Source organism: Diorhabda carinulata, chromosome 2 (genome assembly GCF_026250575.1).
Source record: "Diorhabda carinulata isolate Delta chromosome 2, icDioCari1.1, whole genome shotgun sequence".
In the NCBI taxonomy this organism is placed as follows: domain Eukaryota; kingdom Metazoa; phylum Arthropoda; class Insecta; order Coleoptera; family Chrysomelidae; genus Diorhabda; species Diorhabda carinulata.
This window is the reverse complement of record NC_079461.1, coordinates 20,162,589-20,185,312: the sequence shown is the minus strand read 5'-3', so window position 1 is coordinate 20,185,312 and position 22,724 is coordinate 20,162,589. Positions and strand designations below refer to the sequence as shown.

The window sequence follows — 22,724 nt, the reverse complement described above, 5'->3', positions numbered from 1 at the left end:
GATAAAAGAAGTACTAAAAAACTATTGTTGTCAAATCAACCAAAAATTTTGACTAGTTTTGTCAAAAAATAGATTGGCTCTAATCGGAATCCAACAAATCATTGTGGAATAATTATTATAAAATATTCAGCTTTGTATCGGATTATCATTTAGTTTTTCATTGTCCTGTTTATTATACCTAATTTTTTTGTCACCACCTTAACCTACTTTCTCCTTCCCTTTCGTTAGTGTAGTGTCTATGTCCATTTTTTTTGTTTTTTTTGTCACATTAGGTATACAAGCTCCGACTAAAGCTCGAACAGTATTTAATAAGAACCAAGCATTATCTTTAGGAACTACTGTCGGTCGAAGATCCACGATCAGTTACGATGGCAAATCGGACAGTACGGAAAAAACAAATATGTCCGCCGATACACCGGGGTAAGTTCCTCTTTCGAATTATTCTTCATTACCTTATATTAATTAGATTATGATGTGTGGTTATTTATATAACGATCGTATAAAAAAAAACTCCAACTTCGGGAAGTTGTTTAATGTAAAGCTGCCTCTTTCGAATGCAGCACTGTCCTCTATTGCTTTGTTTTTGGAAATTTATCAACGAAATTTCACATGGAATTCACTGAAAAATGAAAAAAATACAACGACCAATACTTTCTGTCGTATTTACTTGGAATCATATGTTCAATGTTTATTTTATACCTATACGTCACGCATTATGACTGCCTTACTGAAATGTTTAAACTACCTACAAAATATTTGAAATTTCAATAATTTTTTCCTCTATAAACACTGCTCAAAAAATTATAATGAAAGAAGAAAAAAAGAAACACGTGTTCTCTTTTCAGCACCAGTTTCGTTATTGATTATAGCCACATCCATTGTACAGTGTAAATCTCGAAATTCTGGACTCTATTTAAAAAAAATTACTTAAAATTTTATTTATAATTAATCTAGTCAACAAGATAAAAAATGAGATTTTTATTTTCGATGTTTGTCGACTCAATATAGTAAAAATTTTTAACTAAAATTCAGCGGTGTGCGCCAACTCGCCATAAAACTATAACTTGTGTTACAATGTGATCGTGGTCGTTATGAAGATTAGACAATTCGTGACGGAAGTTTATGCAGCTCAGGATTTTAATTATGAAATGAAAAATAAAATATATATTTAGAGTGTATTTCTTAACCTAACCTAAAACATAAAAGTTTATAAGCGAACTTACCTCCATCGGTATGGTACTAAATTCCAGGTAATACTCTAAATGAATCCGTCAATAGTTCTATTATGTACTCTGTCTACCTTTTCGTTTACCTGAAATATCCCCGTCTGAAGCTGGCGCATTCTTATCTCGATGGATTAAAAATGGTGATGAGTTGTTGTATTGAACTCGAACTACCTTTTCGTTTACCTGAAATATATGCCGAGTTGGCGCATCCTTACCTCAACGGATTAAATATCATTACGAATTGTATTATGTACTCGTTAGGTAGCTTTTAACAAGTTAGAATAACTGTCACCTCATAAACCCCTTCTGTTTTTTACCATTTTATTTTCCTTAAAAACCGAAAGTATATTTATTGTTCTTTTGCTAACCGCATGCGCAGACCTGATGCTATCGGCGCCGGAGATACTTTAAGGCCTGGAAAGGGCCACGTGAAATCGGCATCGGTCAGTAGTAGCGGCCCTGAGCCAGCTACTGACCCTTTACGCACTAGGTAGGTTGACCTGAAAACAAAAAAAGAAACGGTCAAACACGGGAATACGAATAAAAACATACATTTTTTTTGTTAATTAATTGGATTGCGTTATCGTTATGGTAGGTTTACACAAAGCGGTTTGATTCCGTCACCGATACGAAAAAAAAACACTACAGAGGATTATAAAAATATTTTATTAGAGAATGCTGTTGTCATAATGTGAAAACAAACTATCAAATTTGGATCAGTTTCGGAAAAATGAGATAATAGTGGAGAGAAAAATATACTGGGTATTAAAAATTAATCAACCGTAAGAAAAATTTGTAAAGTATCTTTAAACGGCTTGGTGTTAATACACGCTTTAATTCTCACAAAATAGTTTATAAAAATCTTCTAATATTTTTCCGCTGACGATTCAACTATAGAGCTCAGGTCCTTCAATCCTTTTTTTGCATGCTTAGCAGTTATTTTCATTACCATTAATATCCTTTATATCCATAGAACATTATTATAGTAGCTCTAGTTTATTAAAAAAAAATAGCTGTGAACAATGAGTAGAAAAAATAGTCAAATATTGAGGTACCACTGATTTTATTTGAAAATGTCTACATTCCAGATATGGTACTATTCTGATTATACAAACACCTCAATTGAAAACAAAAAAAATAGACACTATTCTTTAGCTTCTATACTCCATTTGATTCTATTCAATATTCTGAATATTTTGTCAATTATTGTGTCTCTTGATGCCACAAAAATAAAGGATTTTTCATTACGGGTATTACTTAGATAACGAGATTTCATTTTTGATACCTTTTTCTGTACTACCTCCCAGTGGGGGATTAATACTCGTTGCCACCAGATTAGGACTAGGTCCTGCAGAAAAAACCACCTTTAAGGACGTGGTTCCAGCAATAATAGACAGTAATTGAATAAAATTTATCTAGAAAATATGTATGTTTTTATCGTTTCCCATGTCTTAAATGTAGATGTTACTTGTTAGTTTTTTTTTTAAAGCTCGGTATTGTTTTTTTTTTCATCCACATGTTTTATCACTTATTTGTTTAATAGAATATACTAACCCTGTATTTACCATATTTTTGACTATATGGTGTAGTTCATCTTGCATGCTTATCGATAAAAACTCAAAATATTTCAAATTCCATACATTGTATGAACGAAACATTTTTCATATTATTTTTTTATCGTGTCTTGTTTTTGTACTCATACCCAAACTAATGTGACTCTTCACAACATATTTTATTGTTACCGTTGCACTAATATTTTTTGCATACATTGAAATGATTTATAGTTGAAAAAAAAAGTTCCATTTGGAGGACGTGATCATTTCAATTTTAAATTGATGTTACATTTTTATCATTTTTCTATTTTTAGTAGTCGCACAACTGCTTCACCAGCAGTCACCAGGCAACAGGCCTTCCCCAGGAACACTTCATCGAGGAGCACTTTCCATTCTGGTCAAACCCGGCCTAGGGCAACGTACGCCCAAGGATCACCCGGTGATTCTCCCCATACCAGACCCTCGTTTTTTTCAAAATTCAGCCTCAAGGGTTTCACGAAAAGGTGAGTTTTTGATAGTTTTACTCCATTTATTTGATAGTGTAATAGTGAATTTAGGTGTCAAGAGTTTTAATCTCATTTTATACTGCATCCAGGCTCAAAAGACCATAATGTGAGGTCACTTTTATTATTAAAAATTAAAGCTTTATTTTTTATAGACAATATAAAATGTATAAACAATTTATTTAGTTTAAAGAAACCAGCCTCGAATCTAGTGACCTTGTGCCCTTTGAAATTTGAAAGAGAATAAACTAAAAATTTGTTTGCCATAAATAAGAGCCGATAGTGTCGCCCAATATTCTCCCCAAAAAAATAAGAGCCTCAAGTCTCAGTAAGATTCTGTAGCCTTGCCAGAAATAAAAACTTGAATGATTTAATCCAAAAGTTTTTTCCAAAAAAAAATACAAAAAATGGTGGTCTGGCCAAACATTGGAGCTTGAAATTTTAACCGAAATAGGATCTGATAGTCTGCCCAAAAATAAATTTCCTCAAGTCTTGGTAAAAGTCTGTAGTCTTCAAGATTTTTCCATAAACAAAAGCTAGTGGTCTCTGCGAAAATTCTAACTCATCATAAAAATATCCAAGGATGTTTACAAGAAAGATCCTGTCCCGTGGTTTCACAAAAAAATCATTTTGCCAAAAATAAGAGTCTAGTCTTGCCTAAAATAAGAGCTTTAGAGTAAAAAATAAAGAGATATTGCCAAAAAAGTGTTGGTCATCCACCAAAAGAGATGGATTGTTGAGATTCTGCCAAAAATATCAATAAAAAGGTCCACCAAATTTTTTGGTTTGTTTGAAGACTCAGAAATATTTTATAATTGTTTACTGGCTATAGAAATGTATCATATAGCCAAATTTTGCTCAGTTTCGGCTCATTAAGATCATTGAAATATATTTCAATTGTTTGTTGATCTAGGAAATGTGACATGTAGCTCAATCTTGCCCAGTTTTGGCTCATTCAGATCATCGAAACATGTTTCAATTATTAGCTGATCATGTAGCCAAATCTTGCCCAGTTTAGGCCCATTCAGATCATCGAAATATGTTTCAGTTGTTAGCTGATCATGGGAATGTATCATGTAGCCAAATCTTGCCCAGTTATGGCACATTCAGATCATCGAAATATGTTTTAATGGTTTGCTGGTAATTGATGTATGATGTAGCTAAATCCTGTCAAACTTTGGGTCATGGGGATTAAGTTTGTGATATTTACCGCCTCACATATCATGATATTTATTTCTTTTCAATTATAATCACTAGATGTTTATTAATATTTAAAGAAAGCACTTGTTACACTATCAAAATTAAAAAAAAGTTTTTCACGCTTATACTGCTTGTTTCATATCACAATAAACTAACAGTTGCTTAAATTTACGGTGGCTTTGTTCTCAGTAAATGCTTTTTGTATAGTTAAAAAAAATCTATTTTTGTGCGCTTTTTATACAAGATGAGTCACTAGCTATGTACTAAATTGTAATTGTACTACCAGAAGGGATTTTTCCTATGAAAAGTATAATTACAAATTTTTAACATAGTTTTGATTAATCCTGTATACACATTTATGGAATCCAACTAATTTTTTTTTACATATCGATGAAACCATTATCGATTTTATCCAGTTTAGTGATTTGAAAAGTCGCGATTTCCTTGAAATGTTTTAACTCAATAATTTTTTTATTTTTTAAATTTTCCAATTTTACATTCAAAATAGTAAATCTATTGGAACTAGGATATCCGGTTTTCTTTAGGAAAATATATAAATTTATTGATTGAAAACTTCCAGTATCATTTCTTTTAAATTTCCACTATCCCTACCCTGGTATTAATATTTTTCCCATCAAATTATATAAATCTACATACGGTAGAAATATACAGTGTGTCGAATAATTTAACACCTCCATCTTATCCTTATTTTAAGAAAATCAGTTTTGAATTTTCACAGAATCGTACAAGATGAATTTTTTTATATAATCAGCCGAAATAAATTGGTCACCTATGAATCAAACCATTTCTCAATTAAATATTTATCCAGTAAATTTTTTGAAAATATTGTGCAGGAAATACTAAATTTTTGGTTCAACCAATGACTAACATTCCTTGAATTATGGCTGGATATCCCAAATAACTGAGCATACATATCCTGATACAAATTGTACCCCATAATCCTTACCGAATAAAATTGTTCAGTCTTTAAAATTAATCCATTTCTTGATATCACACCAGACCATCACTTGGAAGAAAATTAGTTTTTGAAATTTATAACCCACTGTAGAATATCTGTAGCTTAGTACAAATGGTTTAAACTTATTATTTTATCTTTAATAATTTTTAGTTGAGATGAAAAAATGCCAAAGATTCACATGTATGTGTATTCGATGAGGTTGGTTTTTAATGGCTGCTTTTCTATAGATAAGGAGATCAAATTAGAGTGTTTCAAGTTGATCTCTATAGACACTTCCCTGCTGCTACCAGCATGATCTTAATTTCGATTAACTCGATTGTTATTTTAATTTTTGTCGATTCTCTTTTCACCCTGTACTTTTGTGTGGAAATTTAAATTTGTATCTTAAAATAACGAAAAGGTGTTTCATTTTGATTGGGACATACTGTAATTTTAATAACTGTCAAAAAAATGCTTTTTGTCGATAATCTCACACACATATTGATTTATCTACATATAAATTTTGTAATAAAATTTATTTATCGAATATTGTCCTAATAGAAATTAACTATTTGTTAAAAATATTGAAATTGTATTTAAATTTGGAAGATGCTTGATTTGTTTAAAAAAAATATAATGAATATCGAATGGAATAGGTGAAAAATAAAAAAAAATCTTTTAAAACATTTGACAACACTATAATTTTTTTGCTCACTTCCAAATTTTAATACGCCATTTATTCAATTGATATCTTGGGACAAAAAATTTTGTAATATTAATTAATATGTATATAAAAAATGTGATTTTATTTTCGTCATTACATTGTATTACATCATTACATGGTGTAACATGGGGGACTCGATATACGAAACAAGACGAACATCATGATTTTTTTTAATTGCCTTCCAAGCAAAACCGCGATAGAAAAGACCAGGGGAAGTTCTATTTCATAACTTATGTTATTTCTACCCCACAACCAAATATAACTGATTTTGGAAAATTATCCAGAATTGTAGATTCAAACATGAGGTTTGATCTCGTTCAACACATGAATACATATTTCTAAGAGAAGTAGTACCGAAAAAAAATTTCTTTTTTTCTCGATCCTCAAGCAAAATATTAATCTACATAAAGAAAATCAAAAATTTTAAGTATTCATAATTCAAATATAAAGTTTTACCACTTAAAATGCATGTAAAGAAAATATTCTCGGTTTTTCTAGCTATTCTCTGGGTTTTCTAGCTAATTTTTGGGGTTTTCTAGCTAATTTTTGGGGTTTTCTATCTATTTTCTGGGGTTCTATCTATTTTCTGGTCTTTTTAGCTATTTTCTTGTTTTTTACAGCTATTTTAAGGAGTTTTTAACCATTTTCTGAGTTTTTCTAGGTATTTTCTGGGTTTTCAGGCTATTTCCAAGGGTATCTCAAATTACTAATTCTTACTCACTTTTTTCAATAATGCAAATCAGTTTGATGGACCTTGTGGGGAATTTTTTTACAATATGTAGATTAATATTTTGCTTGAGCATCGAAAAAAAAAAGTTGAACAGCCAAGAAAATCACACATGATTCAATTAGGATATTGACTCTATATAGGGAAAAAGTTTTACGCTCTTCAATGTCATTGAAAGCTTAATTGTATTGCTTGCTTATGCAAAAAATGCCATTTTTATGAATTTAATAATTTATGGAAATTGAATCCAATGTTGTATTATCCTTACGGCATAACGGAAATAGGATTTGAAATAGACAAACAATTTATAAAAATATATTAAGGTGAAGAAAATCACATGAAAGTCTGAAACGAATGATTGATATTAAAAAGATCAAAATTTCGCCATTTTTGACTTTGGACAAAAATAATAGTTGGAGATTTTCGAAAACTTATATTAAGTACATTATAATGATTGCTTTCAAAAAAATCTACCACCAGAAATAAAATTTTTTCACCCAGAATGCTTGCCTTTGATGCAAATAGTTAACTCCATAGAAATTTTGAGCAAAAAAACAAATTATTTGTATAAAAAAAAACGCTGTCGCTATGTGTACTTGTCTAATTTGGTGTAATGCTTTGTAATGACCGTTCTTCCTATTTTTTTGGGGGATATATGTATGCGAGTGGTCCGTCCCTTGAAAATCTGCAAAACTTCCTACAAATTGCAAAATAAAAATAAAAAAAATTGAACAGAGTATAACAAACAAAATTGACATGGTGTTTCTCGTTCAGGAGGAGAGAGATTTCGGGGGACGTACCACCGCACCAAGAAGTTCCTCCTCCAGAGTAAGCATCATGACTCCAAGGCCAAGTCTTCCAAGAATCAGGTAGTTGAATACTCGATCGGAGTCAAGAAGGTTTGGATGATAATAATATTTGGATTACAGAGGAACGAAGAGCTTAAAAAAAGTGATATTAAACTAGTTTTATTTTTATTCATGCACTTATTGGCGTATTTAATCGTTTCTAAAACACTTTTAGATAGATTTCTTATGATTCTATTTCTCATATTTTAAAATAATTGTATCAAAATGGATAAAAATGACTGTACGAACACATTTACTTACATCATTATTACTTTTTACCTGTTTATCATATTTGATTGAGTGTACTCTTACTTTATTGAACGTTTTCAATACTTACAATATCAGAACAAAATTATTTTACATCTCAAAGCGATTCTATGTCTCCTAAATATACTTACCACAAAAAAAACTGACTAAACAATGTGTTACAAACCCATAATTTCTCATGCACACTAAAGTGTCTATATTTAGTACCAATAAGAAGGTAGGTATTCCATTCCAAGTTACCTCAACCATTTTGGTTTTGATTGAATACATAATTTCTCTGGTATTATTCTTTTAATAAAAACCAATGGTGATCTGCTACCATATCTAATAGTAACCCTCACTATAACGCCAACATTATGGTGTACATATCAAATTGTCAATCCTGTTATCCTTCACGTCACCTTTTCTCTGTTGCCCGGCCATTTTTAACTCCTGATATAGAAAAAATTCATTGTAGGTAGTACCCTGTCGGGCTGTGGAAATATCAATCAACCAATAATCTTTCTGTGCTCTTAAAACCATCAATTTATGATTTCCTGAGTTCTAAGATGACCAAAGTTACTGGTTCTACGATCTAAGTCTTCTTGATTCCACGCCCATAGATAATGTAGTTTAGAGGAAAAAGATATGTTGATGTTATCGGAAATCACCTAACATAACCAGGCGAATCTTATACACTCTAGGCATTTTACTTGCCAAAAAAAGGTTTATAACAAAAATCACTACTTGGCTAGCTTAGAACTCACTAAAATATCTATTCTAGTGAAGGGTCATCTATATTTTATTCAAGATCTATAGGGCGTTTATTTGGGATTCTAAAAAAGGGTTTATTGGAGGATGTCCCTCTAGTAGATAATGATATTTGCTGCTATGCTTCTGGTTTTCTTCTGTGATGTACGGTATGCCAAGGTGTTTATGGAGAGTATCATATGATAAGTGCTTCACCATTGCACAAAGTATTTTCTATTGAGACCTCTGAAGGAAGGTGGACGGTACTTGATTTACTGCCACAACCCCAAAGTTCTATACCTTAATCCCATGAATTAATATCTTGTTGTCCATAGTTAATTTGGATTTTCTTCCTAGTAACTTTGAAGCTCAAATCACTTTTTGACTATGTGCTTTTTCCAGCTTAGGTTTGAATCCAAGATAACGGAATGAACGTGTTGCTAGTATTTTTACATGATTCATATTGACTGTTGGACATTGATTCTTTCCCAAATTCGATGTTATCTCTGCTTTCAACTTCCTCGTTCAATCCTCCAAGAGGTTTAAATGGTATTTGATGAACTATCACAGTTGCTGGATCTTTGTGACTATATAAAATCACTGTATCATCTGCAAATGTTTTTACTACAGTATTTGCAGTCGTATGAAGACGTAGTGAATAAAACAATAGCCCCCAGAACACTGTGGTACTCCAGACTATATCAGGAAGACTTCTCCTTTGATTCCGGTATCAAAATATTTGCTTGTTAAGTGAAATTTGAATAATTTGAAGTAAATGGGGGGTAATGTTTTATTTTGAAATGAAGGCTTTTTTTCATATGTGGTTGAAAACTGCATGTTACGTACAATTTTTGATCCAATTTTGCACTTAATTTTGTTTTATCAATTTTCTACTCCTCAGTAGTTGGATTTTTAGATCACTATTACCATATTAGGATTTTGAAAACACTGTATAACAATATATTATATATAAAGAAAGAACAGTTTAAATGTTTTTTATCCATATATTATTAACTTTTTGAAATAAAGGGTGTCCTTAATCAAGATCATTTTGTACAACTCTTCTTAAATATATATATATCAGCAACTTTCCATTTTATTATTATTTTTTTCGGTTGAAATACATAGCAGAAACTTATTTGACTAAGAAATTTCGAAGAAAAATTATATAATTTTTCAACGCTCAGTATTTAAAAAAGTATATAAATTGACGACCATTCTATTAATATACAATTTGTAAAATCTGGTAATCGAAATATGTGATTTCGTTTAGATTTTTATAGTCTGATTCGTTTTCCTAGAGAAAACAAATTTTGACGTTCACAAATGTAAAACTACTGAAATATTTGAGAAAAAATCTAATTCAAACAAAATTTTTTAATAAACACCACAAATCATAACCTCACATTATATTTGTATTTAGTCCTTTATTTTCAATTTTGTAATGAGTACTAAATTAGAACAGCAACAAATTTTTTAATGCTTTTTTATCCAATAGTTATTAAAACCTCGACGAAAATATTTTTTTATTTCATTTTGCTAGTTAGTATCTAATCCATTATGCCAGAGAACCGACAATATCGCATTAAATTTGAAAAATACCAGACCTAACCTCAACTACTTTCAATTTTGTTATCAACATCTTATGGTTCCATTTTCCTCAGACTCGATCGAAGATATTTAAGACACATTTAACAAAATAATTAAAAAAATCTCAAATTTTGTGAATCGAAATCCCTTTTCAGAGAAGCTCTTTTAAAATTAGTGATAATTTAATGCCATATTGTCCGTTAATATTAGTGCAATAATTTTAGGAAAATGTTTACTCTAAGCTTAAATTTGTAAGTATGGGATCTCAAGTTATGATTTGAAATTTACTTTTTATACATTTTAACGTTCATATTCTGTCAAACAAAAATGTCAATTAGAAAATAATCAATGTTGAATACTAGTTTCACTGCAATCTCTATTTTCTTGACATGGAGCTTTAAATTGCTTAATCAAAATATTGCTACAGGATCTTGGCCACCAATAACAAAATATATTTCTCTTTTGTGTGGCTGTTAACCCCCAAAATTAAAATAACACCATCAAAAATCATAAAACATAAGGTTTCGCTACAGAAAATGAAGAAGTAAAAATGCTTCAATTGGTCAAGGAAAGTGACTAGATTTCTATGAATCTTGCTCTATGTTAAGTGACCTTTAGAAACGTCTAAATTTTCAAAATAACTGGCTCTAAGACCTTGGTTTTCTTTAGCTTACGCCTGTTAGCACTGCAGTATAATGGATCAAAATTTATTGATTTCATTGGAAATTTTCCCTTTCTGTTTCAATAAAACCGACACCAAACTAATGCATGAATCTTGCTCTATGTTAAGCGACCTTTGGATGCGTTCTAATTTTCAAATATTATTTCGGTTTTACCTATATTTATTAATTTCCTAAAAAAAACATTACTCGGTTAGTTTTTGTTCATAAGGTCAATTTACATTGCACCGATGGGGGCTACCAGGGCTGCATTTTCCCCTAGAGGTGAATTTCTCCAAAATGGCATATCAGATGTTTGGGAGAAGGTTTCAAGAATAAAAAGGTTTTCAATACATATCTCTGTGAATCATTTCTCACTACTGCTTTAAGAAAATAAATGATTTATATGTAAATTCAGTTGCTATGTACTTAATAACAAGTTTTAACCTTACTTTTCCGTGGTATAAAAACCGTAGCCCTCATTGTTTTCAGTGGTACAAATATTGATACCTTGTTATAAGATATGGACTAGTGTTCAATATTAACACGACATGCTATTTATTTCATATCTGTACAGGTTGTCTCAAATAAGTTCCTTTTCAATATATCATTTACAACTATTTTTTTGTTAATTTACGGAAAAATAATGAAAAATTGAGATAACCTGCACTTGTAATCTAAGACCAAAGTATTAATAACATTTTCTTTAGTTTATTATTGTATATTCGACTGTTGAATTATGTATATGAATTTATAAGGTTAATATAAATAGTATCAATAACTTAGTAGCTCTTATTTCTGTCGTTACTTTATACTATGTGTTTTTTTTAAACAAAAACTAGTAATAATAACCACAAATATGTCTGAAAAGTTTCAGGATTCAGTCATAGTACGCTGGGCTATTTGACTCTGTTATAAGCATTATTCAAATCTCTAAACTAAACAATTAATCTTTATAGATCAACATTTTTGCTTTAAACTATGTTCTAGATGTCAATAGTGTTACAACTTTTTCGATTTTTGCTTCACACTAAGTCAACATTTAACAAAAAAGCTCAAACGGTTTAGTTTTATTTTTAGGATTGGTTATATAGAATTGAGGGGATTTAAATTTAACATTTAGACAGTCGATTTTTTTCAATTTCTACCGGGAAAGATATTTGAAAAGTATGTGAAACATTAATGTCGATTAGAATCGATTAATCGAGGTATCGATTTCTCAGACTAAATAAATCAATATGTTGTATTGAATTGATTCAGTGAATAGATATTACACCCTTGAAAATCGTCTCATTTTTTTGTGTTTTGGTGAAAATTATTTACAATTAGTTGAATGTACTCGTGATATTACTGTTGCCGGTTAAAGGGTTAATTACTCAAAAACTCGCAAAATGACTGCGAGCTTAGTTTCCTCAAGGCTTAAACGAAGAATTTGAACATTATTTATCGCAAGCAGTTGTACTACCAAAGTATGATCCTATACTTTACTGGCAAGAACAAAAAAATCATCTGTTCCTTGTGAGAAAGTTTTAAAATAGGTGAAACCAAGGAACTATCTATTGAAACTCGTACATTAATCACAAATCTTCATAATTAAAACAAAAGTAACCTACCAGGAGCTTGAGCGATAGAGAACGTTTCCAAAACGGTTTTGAAAAACCACATCCGCTGAAGATGAATGTTTTGAAATGATCAGTACACGATCAGCGAGTCACGCACCCAGAGATAGCGGTTCATATCAATAGATCTATGGATGTACTTCTATAGTCAAAAAATAGTCTTTCTGGAATGGTAGCAGTGAAGAAACCTCTTTTAAGACGTTAAAATGACATTGTGGTGGGCTAAAGAACATAATTGGTCGCATGAAAAGATGGGAGAGTGATTAATGGAGTTATAAGTCAAAGTTTGAGGTAGTTTGGTCTAAGAAAAGAGGTGAAAGGAAGAAGATCCATGTGTAATCCCCACTGAAAGATGTTTTGGAAGAAAGGCGACTGGAGACCTAGTAAAAATTGAAGGGATTTTGAAGAAAAACTGCTATAAAAAGATATTAAAGATATAGTACGTTTAGATCAGTTTCTGATTGGCATCTTCCAGTACAACAACGACACCAATCATTCCGTGAAGCTGTGCAAAGAGTATTTAAAAGAATTGGAAAGAAATAATGTACTAAAAGTAATAATTTGGTTGTTACTTCAGTCCAATTCAGTTGTTGTGGGATAAATTGGAAAGTCAGAAAGCAGTATCCTACTTCCACTTCACATCTTTGGAATATCCTGGAAAACGGATGGATCCAAAGACGATTATTTGAAAAAATTGTTACAGGGAATGCCAAAATTTCAAAATCTATCGTATTGTTTTTTGTATGCTGTGCATCACGCAAACTTGTGGAGGAAAAGATGATTGGTTTTGTTATGAAGTCTTGGTATTCGAATATATGACTAGGAGTAAAAAAATACTAATAATAAATAATAAATCTCTCATATATAAACAATAATATTATTATTAAATTATGCATTTTGACAACTGCTTCTAATTCCCTCTTAGTAGATAGTTTGCTCTTAATTTTTCTTTTACCACACACGCAATGCTCTGTTTATATTATAAATAAATTTTTTGCTTAACTGCGTTAGAAATTGGGAATAATAACACCTGCACATTGGATTCAAGAGGGCTTGAAAAATATTTTTATTTTGTTTCTATATAACATTATGTTTCCTTTTTTTAGTGATAGAAGTCATCTTGAATCTAACCAAACCGGTCATCATAACAGAGCTTTGTGAGTACCTATTTTTTTTCTATTTTTTTTAGTACCAACTCATTTTTTATAAAATTAAAAGAAAAAATCAAATAAATACTATTTCGGTAACTTGTTCAACCTTTATATCCGTAGTTTCGTTTTCTATTTGAAATATGTCTGTCAATCCAAGTCAAAAATACCAAAAACTAAATCAAAATAAATCCTAATAATGTTGCATGGGATAGAAAACTCTCTCCAACTCAAATTTTTTCATGAGTTACTTAGATATTTTGTTTAGAGTAAAAACAGCACTCGCTTCTCATCACTAATATCCATTATGTTCTATCATTTTGTTTTAATTTTTATTTCCAGAGCATTAGAACCAGGTCAACAAGTTAAACATGGCAACTCACCTTTACCTGCAGTGGGGTAAGTTTATGAAAGAAAAACGAAATTTGAAGTTTTTCTCGCGACTTGTTTTCAAATCAATATTTATGTTTAAGTTGTTGATCCCTGAGTAATGGCTTCGAAAACAAATGAGAATTTTTTTTGTTTGTCGTGGAATTCTTCAAAAAAAATATCAGACACAGAAAAATTTATCACAGTACTACCAAAAACTATATTCATTTTTTGTCTTCAGCATAATGTTGCCTGTCTTAACGTCATAATTTCCTATACCACGTCATTTATCTTAAAAAGTCACGTCGCCTGTCAAATATGTGTCACGTCACATGTCACTGGATTTACTTGTGTTTTGGCTATGAAGATCTGGGATTAATTTAAAAACACCCTGTGTAATTAATATCTAGTTAAACTACAACATACATTTTTTTAATATAATTTTTTTTAAATCGAGTACAAGCTTCAATTTCATGTTGTAATAACTTGAAATTGAATCATCTACTACAAGTTTTACAAAAGCATCAATTTTTTTTGTAAAATTATTTTGAAAAATAAAATCTTTGTATAGAGCCAAAAGCACTAAACTGGAGAAATATTCTCTATCTTCTAACCTCACATTTTATAATTTTATCTTTGAAATTACCCTTGAAAAATTGTAGCCGCCATGTTGCCATGCTTATGGTTTTTTCTCATTTCTAAATAATAATATACATACACACTTTTAATTTTCATCATATTTATTCGATATAAAATGATTAATATAAATAAATAATTTTTTTTTGTGATGTATTGACTTGCTTTTAGATCTAAAAGATTTAAAGAAACAGGTGAAAATTAATAAAGACCAAAATAGGTCGAAACGTTATTTTTTAGCTGTTATTTTGAACCTTAACCTAAAATCCAAACTATATGTCACAAAAAAATAAAAATAATCATTCTAAAAATCTTTCAAATGTACATGAAGAATATAAGAAATACCGAAAAGCAAATGGTAGAAAATTCGTTGAACTAGAAGAAGAGTTAACGCTAGAAGTCAAAGAGATGTTGAAGAATGAAGATATAAAGAATGAAACACAAAACCAGATAGTGGACAGAAGAAATATAGAAAATGGTTAAGCAGAGAAAGATAACAAAGAAGAATTATATTAAGAATAAAAAGTGGAGCAAATATAAAACCATAATAAACAAAATCAAGAAAGAAATTAAAAAAGCAAAAAAGAAAACATCGAAACAATTTGGAGAAGAATTAGCAAATGACTATAAAGACAATAACACAGATATACACATAAAGATAATAGAATGGAAGTAAATAGCAATGGTAGTAAATCAAAAAAGAGAGCATGGGGAAGATTTAATAATGAAAAGACAAAGAATAGATTTGAATACCTGGGAAACACTGAGAGATGAATGGATAGAATAAGATTTATAGAAAAGCTAGAACAGGAACCAATAAAAAAAGGGAAAGATGTTTAAACTTGAAGAGAAGAACACCACGAAGCCTAATAAGAAAAATGACAAGGAAAAAAAGGAAAGGAAGATTCAAGAAAACTTGGCTACAACAAGTAGCATAGGAAATATGAAGAAAGGAAAAATTGAAGATCTTTAAGCACTTTTATCTTGTAAAGTATATGATGGAAGGTGGCAAGCTAGGAATTTGAAAAAAAATTCCCGGAACAGATGTTCAAGTCGTCTAAGACTTGATGTTCTAAGAAAATAACGGTTAGTTGAGGATCATGGGACCTTCCATTTAGTTAAAGTCGTTAATTATCGCGAATAGCAAAAGTTCAATTAAATATATTTGTTACAAAAAATCTATGGTCAAATATTTTGTGCCAAAACTATTGGGACATTTATGTTAACAAGCTTGGTTTTGCGTTCTGCTTAAGATTTTGTGTCTAAACAATTACAAAAACTGTAAAAAAGCTGAAGGACAAACATTATAATGGGGCTATTTACACTTACAGAGTACAAGGTGTCCCAAACGAAGAACACGTCAAGCCCCGTTCCCTGCGGTTCACTTGGTCGATGAAAACCACATCTAGCCGAGATCCAGCTGAAATAATGGCAGAAATTCGTAAGGTTTTAGATGCAAATAATTGCGACTACGAACAACGTGAACGATTTCTCTTACTGTGCGTACATGGAGATCCCAATACGGATAGTTTGGTACAGTGGGAAATTGAAGTTTGCAAACTTCCACGTTTATCACTAAACGGAGTCAGATTTAAGAGAATTTCGGGTAAGTTGCCCTTTATTTTTATAAATCGCTTGATTTAAATACAGTTTTGATGATTAAAAAAAAATATTGTCAATTTATAGGTACCAGTATTGGATTTAAGAATATTGCTAGCAAGATAGCAAACGAACTGAAGCTGTGACTGCTTGTTAAAGAGCCAGAGATAGCGAACAGCGAGCCAACGTAGAAAAAAAATTGCGCGAACAGTGTATGTGTGTGTGCGTGTGTAGCGACTTCCATCTCAATTTTTTTAGTGTTCGAAAAAAAAATGTGCACCAGCTGATTACTTGATAACGAATTTCAATCTTTGATTTAAAATATCAGGCAAACAAAAAATTTCAAAAAATTTAAAATACCCTATATCAAAATTCAGTCTCACAAAATTTTTTTTCGAATAATAATCTAAAACATTTAGTCGATAATAAATCCAGACTCTTTGCTTGTGATATGTGGAATTGAATAAACGAAAATGCGAAATTCTACATTGAAATTTCATACGAGACGAATTTTCAATATGTGTCAGGAAGATTATTTTTTTTTGTTTATTTACCCAGCTCGGAGGACCATTTAAATAATAACAAAGGCCAGAAATATCACGTTATGTAAAACTATTTTGGTCATTCTTCTTTTTCTTCTTCAACCGGCGCTACGGTCTTTTGAGAACCTCAACAATCAACTGCCAATCCTTTCTGTCCTGAGCATGATGCCTCCAACGTCGAATCCTTAACTAGATCCGGTTCTCCAACCAGCGAAGGCACGGTCTTCGTCCTCCAGGAATTCTGCGCGACCATCGATCAAAAATCATCCTCCCCACGTGTCCCAGTCACCTCAGGCGGAACCTCCGGATGAACACCACCAAATCTGTCCCAGCTCACAATTCCTCTGGATTTTTCTAACCAACAGGGCAGGATCTTAAGTTTCCTGCAGTTCAAAATCCGCTTACTTGTCGTCATAGTCCATGTGACTACGAGACGGATTATTATCTTGTAAATTGTGAGCTTTGATCTTCGTGAGGTCGAGCGCTCTCGGGACTACCTAGGAGCATCCATTACCAACAGCAACATTTGTTGTCACGTGATTATCTTCAGTTATCAAGGCCCCAAAATATTTGAATTGGTGGTACACTCTGATTGTTTCGGTCACGTATTTTTAATTCGCCTCGTATATATATATATCGTAGATCTCTCGTTACTAATTTCTTATCTCCAATAATTTCAATGATTTGGTTTCAAACGTGGATCGATATTAACAGTACTTTAGTAGTAAAAATAATAAACCGTATTATTTTATATATCGGTTCATAAATATTTATTGTATTTAGTATTTTTGTTTTGTTTTTGCCTTTACTTAAGTATTTTGATTTTTTTTCAAAGTTTTACGCACCGATTCACATGCATCTTGTGATTTCTTGAGATGGCCAAATACTTTTCGTATTATGCAAGTAGATTAATTCAAAATCAATCTCATAGAACATATTTTCATGCATTACATCTTCCTAAAATGACATTCACCGCAATTAAATATCTTCAATTAACGAAATATGAAGATAGGATTATCACGTTTCGATACTCGAGTTAAACCCTCATTAAACCCTGAAGATGATAACTTAAATATCGGTTCCGGAAACACCTTTTATGGAAGGGAAATGAATTGATCTACGTCCGTTAATCATGTTGAAACTTATAACCGTTCGGCTGTAATCTAGTCGTTGCGAGTATAATTTTTTATGTGATTTTTATAAATTTTTTTTTCATTTTGATAGTGCGGATCCCTGAGTCACAAACAAATATAAATGAACATTTTTTTAGTAGGTACGTTTTTCAAATTGAATTTTGTAAATATTGTATGAAAGTTTGTGTGTAAGACTGAATGTTGTAACTTATAGAAATTTAATATTTTTAACAAATTATTGTACTGCAATTTATATATATATTAAATATAGAAGGCAATTTGAATTGAAAAATAATTATATTGAATGTAAATACGTTGTAGATGTTCGTTAAACCTTTTTCTGGGATTGTACTACGTTTGTCCGACATATTTTTGTTTCAAAAGCGAGTTAATAATGTATATGGGACAATTTTTCAGCTTTACCTTCTATATATAGTATATTTATCGCAGTACTACTGCATTTGCATTTATCAGGTTGACAATTTAATAAAGAAAAACTATACTGGAGTATATTGTTGAAGAAAATATCGGTAATGCTTTAAAAATATATGTTGGATCCGAAAAATGTATTTAAAATGAATTTTTTCAACATTTAGAACTGATTAATTACTTATGTATAAATATAAATCAGATATAAGTCATTTTCCTTAATCGAACACATATATTGATATTAACGACAAATAAATTTGAATATTTTGTTTTCAATATTTTATTTGTTGTTAAATTTAATGAGAAATCGTTGTCCAAAATATTAAAAAAAAATGTACATAGTTAAAAATACATCAGAATGAGCTAATACTGTGATGTATCGGAAAATATTTTCTCTAATAACTATTAAAACAAATATATACTTGTGACTTATATAACAAAAAAAAAATACAATTTAAACAGATTTTAATATAAACTATGTATACATCTTAGTAGAGGATTTATTTTCCATTCTTAAGTGTATTACAGTATATCTCTATTGACTCACTCTGTATCACATTCTGTATAGTAACAAATATATAGGTATATATTAGAATATGCAATAATTTCAACATAAATTCTGATTTTTTTTCATTAACTACCATTTTTTGTAAAATTTTCATTTTTCTCACCGAACCGATTGCAGCATTTTCCACACAAAAATATGTCGAGTAAATGTTGTTAATCGTTCAGAATTTTCAGTATACAATTTCATACACCCACCATTAAATCAAATCTACCAAAAATTGTTCCCGATAACAGTATTTAAAAGTACATTTGAACTACTCGTAGCATTTTCGATCTAACTCCTTATACTATCCAATCTACCTACTGAGCAAATAACTTTGATATCATTGAACTTAAAATAAATTAACATTTGAACTACTACAATTCGTTATCGACAACTTTTTATTAATTTAAAACTAAATAATCACTTTGAATACCACGAATATCATTAGCGGTCCATTTGAACTACCACTTCAGATAATTATTTTCTTATTTTAGTTCAAATCTATTAAGAGCTGGGATAAAAATTATTTTTTTCCTCTTCCTGGGTCTAAATCAGTATCCAATTAACTAAATGACACTTTTCTCATATATAACTATGACTTACATCAGTTATTTTGATGCTATAATGTCAATTAACGGTACATTTCAACTACCACACTTTATAACCATCTTATTCGAATTTTTGAGTATCAAGTCACTTTATCCATTTAACCAACTGTTAAATATAGCTTATATCAGTCAACTTTGATGCTATAATCTCAATTAACGATCTCTTAGTTATTTTGTTTTCACTCTTGAGACTCAAGTTCTTCTTTTCAATATAGAACGTCATCAGTTAAATTTATTTTTATTGCACTAATTTCATTTAACCGTCCATTTGAACTACAAGTAGAATATCGATTGGTATTATCATCTCAATTTATTGGACTCTTGTTTACAAATTGGTGAAAAAATATATTTGGAAATATATATGGAATATATGGAAATGGATTTTTTTGGCATATAAATAATTAAGAGATATATAAACAAATAAAGATGATCAAAAAGATATCTATATTTTGAAAAATAAAAAAAAATGAGGAATTTGAAGAAAAAATTCTTAAAAGAAAAGAAAGTTTCAATAAAAACGTTTTAGTTATAAGCATTAAACTAAAAATTCTCCTCAACATTTTTTTAAATATTTGTAAAAAACTATTTTTCTTGTTCTTTATTTGTTTATATCTTTTGCAATTATTTATCTACTCAAAAACAATTTGACTACAATTTTTAGACATCAGGTTGGAACAAACTATTTTCCAAAACTTAATTTCTATTTTTCAACATTTTCCACTTGTGAATTAACTTTTTAGTAGTATTTCAATGTTTTCAATTTCCAAATTCATTTTGAAAAGTTCTATTTTCCATATTAACAGGCACTCTCTATTTGATTTTACTCCAATTTTTCCAAATTAAAATTTTTATTCATACGAATACAACCCTCAATTTGAATTAAAACTTTATGGAAATAAAGTTGGTGTATGGAATTGGTGAAATAAACATGTTAGAATCAGGCTTTAAAAATACTCGATTTTCCTGTGAAATGTGAATGTAGTAAACCCATTAACATTTAAAAAAAATGTAAGATCTGTTCATTATGAGTGTACTTAGATAAACAAAAAAAGGAAAAAAACTCCATTTTCACCTCTTTAAATCAACCTTACTTTTTCTAGTACCGAGTAGTTCGAAGATAAATCTTTATTAGGTTTATTACAGATGTTACTTAAAAAAAAAGAAATTCTGTATTTAAAAAATTTAATGCGTCGAATCGACGTTTCCAGAATTATTTTTCTGATTTAATTACAATTTAATTATTTTGAAGAAGTATTCAAGTAATAAACTTCATAAGTTGTTTTCGTTCAACTTTTTAGGATTTAAAGGTAGTTTCATTTTGTGCATATTTTTTTATCATTATCGTTTTTTTTTCGTTTTTCGCCGCTAGGAAAGGTAAGGTGGTGTTCCATTGGATTTATAATAATATAGTAATGAAATATAATAATTGTTAGAAAAACAGCTTAGATTAGTGGATTACGCTGTAAAGAGCATTGTTTGCTTTCCATTCAAATACAATTCTTTCACTGGGGATGGGCACTTTTATGTTAGTTAAGCTATTGATCATTTATAATAAAATTGAACTCATTAATATTGGTTTTATTTTTGTCCCAAACTATAAGCCTACCCAGAATAAGCCTAATATTTTTAGTACTACAACTAAAGCTTTCTAAACAAACAAATACATTCCATCGTAGACAAGAAAAGAGTACATTTCACCATGGAAACAAAAGTTTATATCCCATTATAGAGATAAAAGACTATATTGCATCGTAAAGACGGAGAATACATCCCAACTTAAGAGGCAAAAGAGTACTTCCCAGCATAAAGGTAATAAATATACATTCCACCGTAGAAACAAAAGGATTAATTTGATCATAGCATACATTCCACCAAAGAAGCAAAAGGGTATATTTCACCATAGAAACACCAGTTTACCAGGTCCACCAAAAACAGGACCAGTGTAGAATTTTCAAAATATACCGATACTAATGAATTTTTGATAAATTAAAATGTTAGAAATAAAGGGTACGAAGTTTTTATACCAAGAAAAAACATTTCATGTAAAGGAATAGTCAAATACATAGACAAATCAATTTCAGATGAAATATTAAATTAATATTCACAAGTAAATAATGGGGCAATAAAAGTTTTAGAAGCAAAGCGATTTCTAAGGAAAAATAAATTCATAGACCGGGTAGATTTAAGGGCGGAAACAACAAATAATTCGAAGGATGGTGACGAAGAAACTAATAAGGTAGAATTAGTGCCAACAGAGACCATAAGATATGCGTTTTCGGCCGACAAGTGTGAAGATATACGTAGTAGAGAAAACATCAACAAATTTATAAATTCACCTAGCTTGGAAAATTACATTGAACTCAAAAGGATAAAAGCATATGTAAAACTAGAATTAAAAAATAAAAAGAAACAATCATTTAGAGAATTTAGCAATACTATCAATAGAGAGACACCAACCAATAAAATTTGGAAAATAATCAAAGGCTTCAAAAATTATTCTCAGAACAATTACACTAATCTTCCGAACCATCAAATAGCAGGGAAAATTTTAGAAAGCCTAACTATTTGTAATATCAACCCAGAATTCAGTCTAGCAAGTTGTAATGACAAGTTTGAACATATAACGAAATCAACATCATAATTTAACATCAAGGAAAAAAAACAAAGCAATAATTGGGAAAGACGGAATCGCCTATTTGATGATTAAAAATCTAGGCAAAAACACACAAAACAAACTAATTGGGATATATAACAAGATCGTTGAAATAAATAAAATTCCGATAGAATGGAAAGAAACCATAATACTACCATTTCTGAAACCTGGAAAAAATGCAGAAAACCACAACAGTTACAGACCTATTGCATTAACATCGTGCGCGGGTAAAGTATTAGAGGGCATTATAAAAACAAGAATAGAATGGATGAAACACATTCTGTCTTAGAAGCATTCACCGAAAAAAAAAGCTCCTACTAGCAGTATTCATTGACTTAAAGGCTGCCTATGACAGTGTAGACCTACATATGCTATATAACGTAATGAGTGAAATTAAAATAACAAACTTTATATTTAATTTATTCTGCAAGAGAAATTTATATGTAAAAGATAC

General features: G+C 30.2%; 1 protein-coding gene across 50 annotated transcripts in view; it reads left to right on the top strand.

Moving 5' to 3' along the window:
• Positions 1-21,187, top strand: part of LOC130903774 (MAP/microtubule affinity-regulating kinase 3-like) — an 86,811-nt gene extending 65,624 nt beyond the window's left edge. For 14 of the 50 annotated variants that reach the window (XM_057816093.1, XM_057816094.1, XM_057816092.1 and 11 more), the window contains 7 exons: positions 273-420; positions 1,606-1,716; positions 3,094-3,282; positions 13,710-13,760; positions 14,094-14,150; positions 16,088-16,362; positions 16,443-21,187. In XM_057816093.1, coding sequence (XP_057672076.1) covers positions 273-420; positions 1,606-1,716; positions 3,094-3,282; positions 13,710-13,760; positions 14,094-14,150; positions 16,088-16,362; positions 16,443-16,501 — 890 coding nt within the window. In that variant the 3' untranslated portion in view covers positions 16,502-21,187. Of the gene's footprint in view, positions 1-272; positions 421-1,605; positions 1,717-3,093; positions 3,283-7,665; positions 12,914-13,709; positions 13,761-14,093; positions 14,151-16,087; positions 16,363-16,442 lie in introns of those variants that run through there. The other 36 variants (XM_057816095.1, XM_057816061.1, XM_057816054.1 and 33 more) reach the window with 21 other exon arrangements.
• Positions 21,188-22,724: the final 1,537 nt, after the last annotated feature.